General features: G+C 43.8%; 1 protein-coding gene across 5 annotated transcripts in view; it reads right to left on the reverse strand.

Annotated features, from left to right (window-relative positions):
* The window catches only part of IQCA1 (IQ motif containing with AAA domain 1), a 464058-nt gene that overhangs the window by 231826 nt on the left and 218593 nt on the right, over positions 1-13639 (reverse strand). For all 5 annotated transcript variants that reach the window (XR_011557328.1, XM_070732268.1, XM_070732270.1 and 2 more), the window contains one exon: positions 5143-5249. Coding sequence is in view for 4 of the 5 variants with exons in the window: in XM_070732268.1 (XP_070588369.1) it covers positions 5143-5249 (107 nt within the window). In the remaining variant the exon portion in view is untranslated. The remainder of the gene's footprint in view (positions 1-5142; positions 5250-13639) is intronic.

Here is a 13639-nt window from a genome sequence, read left to right on the forward strand (position 1 = left end):
GGCTCTCAATCAACCCCCGAGTCCGGGTTGGGGGCTCGGGGGCTGATTAAAAGCCTCCCCATGCCGGCTCCGATGTTTTAAAACACACGCACGGCTTTTCCGCTCGGAAGCAAAGCAAGCCAGCCCGGGTCTTCTCGGCTCGTATCTCGAATGTGAGCTCGTGAGTCGAGCAAAAATTTCTCTAATCTCGCAGCTCGTATCTCGAGTAGCTCGTAAGTAGAGCTGCTCGTATGTCGGGGTTCCACTGTATATCTATCTTTACTGCCTGCTCAGCAACGATGATCAAGGAAACAAGGAAACTCGACCTAAGATCACTCACCTTCAAAAATTTCTCCAAATGGAAATCTATTGTACAGGAGGTAGCAGTGATCATACGCTTTCTGCATCACAGAGCAACTGCACAGGTAGACATTAAGGAAAGCTATATCCAAGCAGAAAGAGGGATTCTACGGGGCATATAACAAAGTGTCTACTCCATGGAGTTTGAATGCTTAAAAGCTAAAAGACCAATTCCAAAATCGAGCCTACTTCTGACACTGAACCCATATCTTGACAGCCACGATATGCTACGAGTTGGGGGATGTCTGAGCAAGGCCGACATAGACTCAATTGCAAAACACCCCATCATCCTTCCCGCTCGTCATCATGTAACTAACTTGTTGGTACAACACCCTCATGAAGCCGTTGAACATCAAGGCAGGCACTTCACTGAGGGAGTGGTTAGAGCTGCAGAAATCTGGATCGTGGGAGCCAGGAAACTCATTTCAACCATCTTACATAAGTGTCTGTATTGCCGCAAACAACGAAGACTCAAAATCAGCTGATGGCTGACCTGCCACCAGAACGTCTAAGCACTGAGCCGCCATTCACTTATGTTGGCCTAGACGTTTTTGGCCCATGGTCAGTATCTGCTCGTTGAACCAGAGGTGGTCAGGCTCAGAGCAAACTTTGGGCCGTCCTCTTCACATGCCCCATCCACATCAAAGTTATCGAGTCCATGGACAGCTTCTCCTTCATTAATGCACTAAGAAGGTTCCAAGCTCACAGAGGCCCAGTCAAAATATTCAGATCTGACCGAGGGACAAACTTTGTGGGAGCTTGCAAATGAAAGCATTCACTGCAACACAGCAATTGATAATTACCTGAAAGCCCAAAGCTGTGTATGGGTATTTAACCCTCCTCATGCATCCCATATGGGAGGAGCATGGAAAAGAATGATCGGCACAGCACGGAAATGTTTTGATTCCATGTTGACTAAAGTACCTATGCTGACACATGAGGTTCTTACAACCCTCATGGCAGAAGTGTCCGCTATCATCAATGCTCAACCTTTGGGGCCACTCTCTTCAGATCCAGAAAATCCTACTGTCCTGTTGCTAGCCACCCTCTTAACGCAAAAGACAGGCAAATGGCCGGCTCAACAAGGGATCTTTGTTCCCAAAGACAGTTATAAGCAGCAGTGAAGACAAGTTCAACTGCTGGCCAACACCTTCTGGAAACGATGGAAACAAGAATTCTTGACCACCCTTCAGGTCCGCCAGAAATGGGAGACCACAGAACCAAATCTTGAAGAAGGGGACCTCGTCCTGTTGAAAGAAAAGGACACACCGCGGAACTCTTGGCCTATAGGGCTTGTGTACCAAGTTATGCCCAGCTCCAATGGACTAATGCGCCAAGTTGAGGTGCAAGTCACAAAGCCACATGACTCAGGCCACAACTCAAAGACTCTTGCCAAGAAACTCTACATCAGACCAGTCACTGACCTTGTCTTGCTGAGAAGAAAGACTGAACTTCAAGACTGAACCTCAAGCTCTGCATGCCTTGTGTCTACCTCAGTGTTTGCATTGTTTGATGATATGCTTCATTTACCATTGTTATTTAGTTCAGATAGACTGTTATGCTATGCCCTTTATTTAGTCAATTCGATAGTTATGTTACATTGCTTATACGATTCATTGTTTATCTTAGTAAGATAGTTAAGCTGCACTATTTAGCCTATATTTTTGTTTATTTTAATTTATTCGCTAGTTAGTAGTGGAATTTTACAAATTCCAGGCGGGGAGTGTGCTGTCCCCAGAGACAGAGATAGTTGGACTGTATTTAGGCATATTTCTTTAAGATATTGCATTAGGGGAAATGTAGTGAAATTGCACTCTGGGTAATGTAGTTTTACATGTGACCACATTTGTGTATTCCTGTTGGATCTGACTCAGGATGAGGGGTAATTAGAGAGAACATTCCAGTGGGTCCTTTGTCTTCACTTACTAAGCCAGCCAGCATGTAGATGCCACACCCAGAGCTGGGGTCAATTCAATCTCTTTTTACCTGCACAATGGGAAAGATTATACTGCAGAAGAATCGCATCATAACTGTGAGTTATTGTGAGAATTCCTGTAACAAAATGATCTGTGATACCTCTTTGTGCTGAGTTATCTGACTGGGAAAAGTTGAACCTGTCCCAGAACATGCACTATTATTACTATTAGTTTTTTCTCATCATTCCTATAACACATTTCCTTCCACTTATGATTGTATGATTAGTTGCTTGTATTCTTAAGATTTTTATTAATATTGATTGTTTCCTCATTGCTTATTTGACCCCTATGACAATCATTAAGTGTTGTACCTCATGATTCTTGACAAATCTATATTTTCTTTTATCTACACTGAGATATACCAAAGACAAATTCCTTGCGTGTCCAATCACACTTGGCCAATAAAGAATTCTATTCTATTCTGTTCTATTCTAAAAGCTAGAACTGAAATATTCTTTTACTATTTTAGGTAAGTACAGTGATCTCTCGATTAGCGCGGGGGTTACGTTCCAAGATCTCCCGCGCTAATCGATTTCCGCGTTATAGTGGTGCGGAAGTAAAAAACACCATCTACGCATGCGCGCCATTTTTTTCATGGCCGCACATGCGCAGATGGTGGAGTTTGCGTGTGGGCGGCGGGGAAGACCAAGGGAAGGTTCCTTCAGCCGCCCAACAGCTGATCTGCTCCGCAGCGCGGAAGCAGCGAGGAGCCGAAGATGGGGTAAAGGCAAAGGGGAAACCCCATCTTCGGCTCCTCGCTGCTGCCGCGCTGCGGAGCGGATCAGGTGTTGGGCGGCTGAAGGAACCTTCCCTTGGTCTTCCCGCCGCCCAGGCAAAGGGGAAACCCCAAGATCGCTTGCCGCTTGCCGTATTGCAGCTTGGAGCCTTGCTTCGCCTCCTTCGCTGCAATACGGCAAGCGGCAAGCGATCTTGGGGTTTCCCCTTTGCCTGGGCGGCGCTGGGGCCATGCGGAGCCACTCATCTAGGGGGGCGTGGACCGGCAAGGTGCCCTCCGCTCTCTCTCTTTCTCTCCCTGTTACCGGTGTGGTATAAGAGAGAGAAAGAAAGAGAAAGGAGGGCGACTTGCCAGTCCACGCCCCCCTGGATGAGCGGCCCCGCATGGCCCCAGCGCTGGACTCCGCCGTTGCCTCCGCCCTTGTTCGGCTCTGCAGCTGAGAGGCCACGTCCACCCCCTCCTTGGTGTCCCCGGCACCCAGCGTCCCCACGCCGCCTCCACCTCCCGGTAATGCGCCCGACCTCTGCCTCTCTCTTTCTCTCTCATATACCACGCCGGCAACAGGGAGAGAAAGAGAGAACTAGCGCGGACTTATTTTTTAATTAATATTTTTTGAAAAACCGCGTTGCAGCGTTTCGCGCTAATGGAGACCGTGCTAATCGAGGGATCACTGTAACATGATGTCAGCAACTCATATCAAAGCTTATTTTATTTATTTATTAAACAAATATATATATATATATATATATATATATATATATATACCAGGGTGATTCGACACAAAATGTAACCCTTCCCTGGTATAGAGCTGAAGGGATTGGATACTGTAGCCTAGAGGATAATTCTCTGCCTTACAAGGCAAAGGTTGCAGGTTCAAGTCCCAGTGGGTATGGCTAGCTGATGAGGCCAAAATAAGGCCGAAATAGATCTATCCTAGTCTCCCTTAATTTTCAAATTCAGCTTAAACATGTGACATATATATATATATATATATATATATATATATATATATATATATATATATACATACACAAACACACACACACACACACACACACACATACAGTGGTACCTCGGTACTTGACCACAATTCGTTCCAGAAGTGTGGTCGAGAACCGATTTGGTCGAGTACCGAATTTATTTATCCCATAGGAAATAATGGAAATGGATTTAATTGGTTCCCAGCCCCTGTTAACTCGCTGGGAACCAATTAAATCTATTTTCTTTATTTCCAATGGGATAAATAAATTCACTACTCCAAGCTGCAGGAAAGGTGGGGGCTGCTGCAATCCCGGCAGCTTTGGGGGGCTCTTTTCCTCATTGCTTCCTTTTATTACCTGTAAGCAGCTTCAAAAACTTTCTCCTTCCCTGTGGCTGCAACAGCGGCGGCTTCCCTTCCAGTAGCAAGAGCGCCGGGAAGTCACGTAATGAAGGGAAGCTGCTGGAGCGGCAGCAACTGCTGAGATGGCTCCGGCGGCTTCCCTTCATCAAGTGACGTTCCCGACGCTGTTGCTACTGGAAGGGAAGCCGCCGCTGTTGCAGCCACAGGGAAGGATAAAGTTTTTGAAGCTGCTTACAGGTAATAACAGGAAGCAATGAGGAAAGGAGCCCCCAGAAGCTGCCAAAATTGCAGCAGCCCCCACCCTTCCTGCAGCTTGGAGCTCTTAGGGAGCTCCTCAGCCCCCTGAAGCTGCCGGGATTACATTTCGGATAATGAACAAAATTTTCTCTGGCTGTTCGGTATCTGAATTTTTGTTCAGATACCGAAGCAAATTTTTGCCGAAAATTTTGTTTGTTATGCGAAATGTACGAGAAAGGAAGCGTTCGAGTACCGAGGTACCACTGTGTGTGTGTGTGTGTGTATATATATATATATAATATTTATATAGAAGCCACCTGCTTTATTCTGTAAAACAAGGAATTTCCAGAGACCATCATTTCAATCATTTGTAGCAGAGGTTTCAAAGATAAGGGCAGGCTGATATTAAATTATAAAATATATATTCCTGATAAGTTTTCCTTTTGTATAGGAATCCTCTTTGACTACAGCCATTTTTTCCTCTTTTAAATGGCCTACTAGGATGAAGTCACCTGAACTCTGATCTCTTCTTCCACTTCTTTCCTTTTTTCTTCTTTGATTAGTTCTGGATCATACTCTTGTGAAAAGTTCCATTTCTCATCTCTGTTCTTCCAAATATCTGTCACCCAAGAAAAGAAAAAAGAATGAGAAAAGAATGGGTGCTTGGTGGTTGTTTTTTTAAAATGACTTATAGCGTAACAAAGTTTGCATTTCTGGTTCTGGTAATTGCATTAATCAAGTTTTAATGATTTTTTGAGATAGAAATTTAACTGTAAATAATGAAATGTTAAAGCTCAATTCTGGCTACAGCGTAAGCAAACCCCGTTATAGAGCCTATATCCTGCTTCTGCAAAAAGTTTAGATATTTGAAAGTAGATTAGGATAGGAAAACATTTTTGAAGTGGCTGCATTAGGTGGGCAAAATTCATAGGCCATCTCTAATACATGTAACTGTAATCTAATTAAAAGTGCATATTTGTAGATGGGTTAAACATCCAAATTTTACTATTCATGTAAGTTATTTTAAATTTCCTTTCAGTTAATTATATACTCAAGATAACATGTTGATGTTGTTGATGATAATAACTGGACTTTTTCTTTGTTATATAATACAGTAATACCTTGTCTTACGAACTTAATTGGTTCCGAAATTAGGTTTGTAAGGTGAAAAGTTCGTAAGACGAAACATTGTTTCCCATAGGAATCAATGTAAAAGCAAATAATGCGTGCAAACCCACTTTAAGGCTTAAAAAAAGTGGCAGGCAGACAAAGTGAAGGCTAACGGAATGGAGACAGACAGCAAGGAGAAGTGAGGAATGGAGGTCCTAACGAAGGCTAACGCCGCCCCAAATCTCTCCCAAATCGCTCCCCCAAAAGCTTTGTATCTTGCCCCAAATCTCTCCAAAAATCGCTCTCCCAAAAGCTTCATTTCTTGCCCCAAATCTCTCCAAAAATCGATCTCTCAAAAGCTTCGTTTCTTGCCCCAAATCTCTCCAAAAATCGCTCCCCCAAAAGCTTCATTTCTTGCCCCAAATCTCTCCAAAAATCGCTCTCCCAAAAGCTTCATTTCTTGCCCCAAATCTGTCCACAAATTGGTCCCCCAAGAGCTTCCTATCTTTTCTCAAATCTCTCCAAAAATTGCTCCTCCAAAAGTTTCCTATGCCAGCTAAATCGAGGTCCTAACGAAGGCAAATGGAGTGAAGAAAGGCAGCAAGAAGAAACGAGGCATTTTGAAAGAGAGGTGAGTTTGGAAGACTTTGGAAGTGATTTGGGGTGGCTTAGGAAGCTTTTGGGGGAGCGGTTTTTGGAGAAATTTGGGGCAAGAAACAAAGCTTTTGGGGGAGTGATTTTTGGAGAGGTTTGGGGCAAGAAATGAGAGAGCGATCTTTGGAGAGGTTTGGGGCAAGATACGAAGCTTTTGCAGGAGCGATATTTGAAGAGATTTGGGGCAAAAAATGAAGCTTTTGGGAGAGCGATTTTTGGAGAGATTTGGGGCAAGATACGAAGCTTTTGGGGGAGCGATATTTGGAGAGGTTTGGGGCAAGATACAAAGCTTTTGGGGGAGCGATATTTGAAGAGATTTGGGGCAAGAAATGAAGCTTTTGGGAGAGCGATTTTTGGAGAGATTTGGGGCAAGATACAATGCTTCTGGGGGAGCGATTTTTGGAGAGGTTTGGGGCAAGATACAAAGCTTTTGGACTGGTGATTTTAGCAGCAAGATGGGGTGAAGGAAGTGGCAGGCTAGGGTGAATTTTGGCAGCAGGATGGGGCGGCTGCGGGGAGCAGATGAAGTGGAGGACTAGAGGGGAAAGTGGCAGGGAAATGGGGCAGCTCTGGCTTTCCTCGCCTCAGGTGCAAGCAAAAGGAGGCGGGGAATTCTGGCAGGGAATTCCCATGCAAGCAAATGGGAAATCCTGGTGGTGACAGTCACAAGGCAGGGGAATCCCTTCGGCAGTCAGGTAGCTCATGCACAGTAGGAGAGCCCACGGACCCGGGCTCAGGTTCGTAAGATGGAAAGGGTTTTTAAGATGAGGCAAAGAAATCTTAAATCCCGGGTTCGTATCTTGAAAAGTTTATATGACGAGGCATTTGTAAGATGAGGTATCACTGTACTCCATAAACAACAGATAATTGAATTTACTGATGGATTGTTTGATTGGCAGGAGAAAAACAAGCATTCTCCTTTAAGGCCTATTGAGGATATTTCTCATGTCTCTATCTCCCTTTACATTACAATAGAGATATGTGAAAGCAACTTTTGATATTCCTATCTAAATTCAAAAAACCCAAACTATACTGGCTGGCAGGGTTCCAAATAGCATCAAAAATCAGAGTCTGAGGCAAAGTATTTCTCAAAGTTCCAATTTATTAGCAGAGCCATGTTATCACATCTGGGAGAGACCCAAATCTGAAGTCCCCAGGATTTCTCCACCCAGTTGAAAGTTCAAGGCCTTGTCCCTACTTTGAAGCCCAAGTCCATTATGTTAACCAATACATTAACCATTAAAATACTATGAAGTGTGACAGGCCAAAGAGCCCAACTAAAATTGCTTTGGCCTGACACTGGCATTCTCTTAATTAATACAAGCCTTCCATGAAATTTTATGGGCTTCCATTGCTGTGCATAATCTCTTAGGGTTATATACTCAAACCCACGGACTACTACCCACTATTGGTGATTCATGCGGGAACCAACGACACAGGGAAAGACATGAACCAAATTATGAAAGACTATGACCACTTGGGCAACACAATCAGAAAAACAGGTGCTCAGGTTGTTTTTTCTTCCATCCTCCCCACTAGAGGACGACACCCCGCCAGAGAACGCAAAATCCCGCAGATAAATCACTGGCTTAAAGGATGGTGTCGCCATAAGAACTTCGGCTTCCTCGACCATGGCCTGCACTATCTCCAAGAAGGGCTTCTAGCAAGCGACGGGCTACACCTCACTAGAGCGGGGAAGAACCTCCTAGGCAACCGACTAGCCCAACTCATCAGGAGGGCTTTAAACTAGCTCTGAGAGGGGAGGGTGACCAAACTATACGACAAAACACTGAACAAAACAAGGAAGGGGAACGGGACAAGCCTACAAACAAACCTGAGAATAAAAAATTTCTACCTGCAAACAAACACAAACATCTAAAATGCCTGTACACGAACGCACAAAGCTTGGGAAACAAACAGGATGAACTGGAATTATTAATACACAAGGGCCAATACGATCTAATTGGAATCACAGAAACCTGGTGGGACGAAACACACGCCTGGAACACACAGATAATGGGTTACAACCTCTTCAAGAAGAACAGGTCAAACAAGAAAGGAGGAGGTGTTGCACTATACATCAAAGACCACTACACTGCCACAGAACTACATCCAACCAAAGATGATAACCCCCTAGAAATCATATGGGTCAACATAAAAGAAAAAAAGAGCAACACCACAATTGGAGTATACTACAGACCACCCAATCAAACAGACACAATGGACGACCTCTTCACATGCCAACTAACAGACATATGCAACAAACACAGCACGACAATAATGGGGGACTTCAACTACCCAGACATCAACTGGAAAACTAACTCAGCACCAAGCGGAAAGTCTGCCAAATTTCTTTCCAGTCTAGCTGACAACTTTCTAACCCAAAAAGTTGAAACAGGAACCAGAGGGAATGCTATATTAGACCTAATATTAACAAACAGGAAGAAACAATAGAGGGAACAGAAGAAGAAGGGAAACTGGGAGAGAGCGACCACGTCATCCTCAAATTCAACATAGTGCAATCACTAGCTACTATACCCAACACCACTACAGTCCCAGACTTCAGAAAAGCGGACTTTAACAAGCTCAGAGCGAACCTTGAACAATGCCCCTGGAAGGAAAAACCACTTAGAAGGAAAAACCACTCAGGAAGCCTGGGTGTTCCTAAAAAACAGCATCATAGACGCCCAAAACAACGCAATCCCCATGAAAAGGAAAAACAGGAAAACCAAAACTAAACCTGCATGGCTAAACAAAGCCCTCGCAGATGACATAAAAGGAAAAAAAGCTAAGTACAAACAATGGAAAGAAGGACTCATAACCAAAGCGGAATATCAGCAAACAGCCAGTTCCTGCAAACAAAAAATAAAAACAGCAAAGGCACAATATGAACAACACCTTGCAGCGGAAGTCAAAGACAACAAAAAAAGATTCTTCCAACACATCAACAATAAGAAGAAAATCAAAGAAACAATCGTCACACTAAAAAACGAAGAGGGTAGAGAAATCACAGACAGCAATGACCAAGTACAGCTACTCAACGCCTACTTTGCATCAGTCTTCACACAAAAGGGAACCTCCCTCCAACCAATCTGCAATTTAACTGCAACAAACTGCCCCAGAACCGAACTCAACATAGACAAAAGCACAGTGAGGGACTACCTGAGGGAACTCAACGAATACAAATCACCAGGGCCAGACGGACTTCACCCCAAAGTCCTAAAAGAATTGGCAGACACCATAGCGGAACCACTCCTCCTCATCTACCAAATATCCTGGATCACTGGAGACCTACCGGAAGACTGGAAGCGAGCTGACGTAGTCCCCATCCACAAAAAAGGCAAAAAGACCGACCCAGGTAACTACAGACCAATCAGTCTGACCTCTATACCTGGAAAAATACTGGAGAAAATAATCAAAAAACAACTTACCCACTTCCTAGAAACAAACAAGATCATATCCAATAGCCAGCACGGATTCATCAGAAACAAATCGTGCCAAACCAATCTCATATCATTTTTCAACACCATAACCAAGTCAGTTGACCAACGCAACTCAGTGGACCTCATATACTTGGACTTCAGTAAGGCTTTCGATAAAGTCGACCACAATCTCCTAATCCACAAACTAGAAAAAAATGGAGTAGATTACTACACATGTAGATGGATAAACAGTTGGCTGACCAACCGCACCCAACGAGTTGTCCTCAACGGCACCAAATCCACATGGAAAAAAGTAGACAGTGGAGTACCACAGGGCTCTGTCCTGGGTCCTGTACTCTTTAACATCTTCATCAACGACCTGGATGAGGGAATAAAAGGGGAACTAATAAAATTTGCAGATGACACCAAGCTGGCGGGGGTAGCCAACACCCTTGAGGACAGGCTCAGAGTACAAGAAGACCTAGACAGACTATCACAGTGGGCCCATACCAACAAAATGAGGTTCAACACCGACAAATGCAGAGTCCTCCACCTCGGCAAAAAGAACCCTAGACATACATACAGCCTGGGAGATACCCCACTCAGCAGTAGTGACTGCGAAAGAGATCTTGGAGTCTTGGTGGACAATCAACTAAACATGAGTCAGCAATGTGCAGCAGCAGCCAAAAAAGCCAACTCAATCCTAAGCTGCATCAACAGAGGAATACGCTCCAAGACCAGGGAAGTACTAATACCACTCTACTATGCCCTGGTCAGACCCCACCTGGAGTACTGCATCCAATTTTGGTCACCTCACTACAAAAAAGACATCGAAACTCTGGAGAAGGTGCAAAAAAGAGCACCCAAAATGATTAGGGGACTCGAAACCAAGACTTACGAAGAGAGATTGAGAGAACTGGGCATGGACAGCCTAGAAAAAAGAAGGTCTAGAGGGGACATGATAGCAGTTTACAGATACTTGAGGGGTTGCCACGGTGAGGAGGGGGTCTCTTTATTCCCCAGGCCACCAGAGGGCCGGACGAGGAACAATGGTTGGAAGCTGACCAAGGAGAGATTCAACCTGGAAATAAGGAAGAACTTCCTGACGGTCAGAGCGATCAACCAATGGAACTGCCTGCCAGGGGAGGTGGTGAACTCCCCAACCCTGGACACCTTCAAGAGGAGATTGGACTTCCATTTGGCTGGGGTGCTGTAGGGTTTCCTGCTCAGGCAGGGGGTTGGACTCGATGACCTAACGGTCCCTTTCAACTCTATTAATTAAAAAAAAAAATTAAAAAAAAATATCTATCAACTGGAAATGTATTTATTTGGTTGTTTGTTTATTTGCTTTTTATGCCGCTCTTCTCCTTAGACTCAGGGTGGCTTACAACATGTTAGCAATAGCACTTTTTAACAGAGCCAGCCTATTGCCCCCACAATCCGGGTCCTCATTTTACCCACCTCGGAAGAATGGAAGGCTGAGTCAACCTTGAGTCGGTGATGAGATTTGAACTGCTGACATATAGATCTACAGTCAGCTTCAGTGGCCTACAGTACAGCACTCTACCTGCTGCGCCATCCCGGCTCTATTCTACTATTTATACAGTATTGCTCTCCAAGTTCTCTTTGCTGATGACGGTAAGCTATTTAATACCTCCGATAATACTTCTACTCTTCAAAAGGACCTTGACCATATAGCTAAATGGTCTAACAACTGGCAATTGCAAATCTCATCCAACAAATGCTCTGTCCTACACATTGGTAAAAAGAATCCGAATACTAAATACACACTTGGACAAACTGAACTCGCAAAAGACCCTCACTCAGTCAAAGACCTTGGAATACTCATTTCCAATTACATAAGTGCCAGAGCCCACTGCAACAGCATTGCCAAAAAAGCACTAAGAGTCACAAACTTAATTCTACGCTGCTTCTTCTCTAGAAGTACCGATCTACTAACCAGAGTATACAAAACATTTGTCAGACCAATTCTTGAATACAGCTCACCTGTATGGAATCCACACTGCATAACAGACATTAATACAATTGAAGGAGTCCAGAAATACTTCACAAGAAGAGTCCTCCACTCCTTCTCATGCGACAAATTACCTTACTCCTTCAGACTTCAATTACTATGTTTAGAAAATTTACAGCTACACCGCCTCCAAACTGATTAAACTGTTGTTCATAAAATCATACATCACAATGTGCCTCCTCTTAGCGACTACTTCACCTTTAACCACAACAACACAAGAGCATACAATAGATACAAACTAAATGTAAATCGCTCCAAACTGGACTGCAGAAAATATGATTTCAGCAATAGAGTGGTCAACACCTGGAATTCACTACCGGAATCTGTTGTTTCTTCCCACAATCCCAAAATCTTCAACCTTACATTATCTACAATAGACCTCTCCCCTTTTTCTAAGAGGTCTGTAAGGGGCGTGCATAAGTGCACCTTTGTGCCTACCGTTCCTGTCCTAATGTCTTTTTATCTTTTCTATCTCTACTTTATACTTATATTATGTTAAACATACTACAATACAATACTATATTTGTATGACAAATAAAAAATAAATAAAATAAAGTATTTCATAAAACCATAGTTACACCATTATTAGCACACATCAGCTTTCATTTAAAACCCACAAAATTAGCTCCTTCTACAGATAAACTGAATTTTTTGATGAAGCAATACTACATCCCATCCTGTAAAAATCTATGATATCCCCAGACATACATTTGAAACATAAACTTTTGAAATGCAATTTAAAAAATTATAGCAAAGCATTTGTCTCACCCTTGGAAACAAAGGACCGTTGTACCTACCTGAATGGTCTTCTCACTGCACTGGAAGGAGAGTCCAACATGGGTAGTTTACCAATCCTATTGGTAGAGACTGAGTTAAATATTTACATATTAATTGAGTACCACCCCTTGTATCCCCCATGAGCTCAGTTTTAAAAATGAAGACAATGTAAGAGGATAGCCAATTTTTATTGTCAACCATCAACAACTAAACAGATTTCCCCCCAACTCCGGCATCCCTGAACATAGCAGTGCCGGGTGGGTTTGGACTCTCCTTCCAGTGCAGCGAGAAGACCGTTCAGGTAGGTACAACGTTCCTTCTCCATTGCATCTGGAAGGAGAGTCCAACATGGGATATGCCAAAGATTTAAGGCCCATGGGAGGGAGAAGGTCTTGTCAGGGACGTTGGGGAAGAACAAACTCGTTGTAAAACACGTCTTCCAAATGCTGCGTCCGCTGAAGCAAAAGAGTCCAACTTATGGTGTCTAATAAAAGTTGAAGGAGCCGCCCAGGTTGCGGCTTTGCAAATATCTTCTATAGACGCTTGCGTAGACCAGGCGGCTGATGTGGCCGCACTCCTTGTCGAGTGGCCCGTCAACCCTACTGGTGGAACCTGGTCCCTTGCTTTGTAAGCTTCCGAGATACAGTCCTTGAGCCAACGGCTAATAGACTTAGAAGACAGTCCAAGTCCCATTTTGTGGTGTGAAAATGAAATGAACAATCGTTCAGATTTCCTGAACGCTTCTGTCCTTCTGATGTAGATCCTCAATGCTCGCCTGACGTCTATTTTGTGCCATCTCAATTCTGATGGATGGCTTCCATGAGTACAAAAATCAGTATCAGTTCCTGTTTCCTATGAAATATAGTACTTCACCTTTGGTATACAGTAAAGGTAGGGTCTAGTCTTAGCACAATTCTGTCAGGATAGAAGATGCAGAGGTCTGGCCTAACTGATAGGGCCGATATTTCAGACACCCTGCATGCTGACGTTATTGCCACTAAGAATGCTGTC

This window comes from Erythrolamprus reginae, chromosome 1 (genome assembly GCF_031021105.1).
Source record: "Erythrolamprus reginae isolate rEryReg1 chromosome 1, rEryReg1.hap1, whole genome shotgun sequence".
NCBI classification, from domain to species: domain Eukaryota; kingdom Metazoa; phylum Chordata; class Lepidosauria; order Squamata; family Dipsadidae; genus Erythrolamprus; species Erythrolamprus reginae.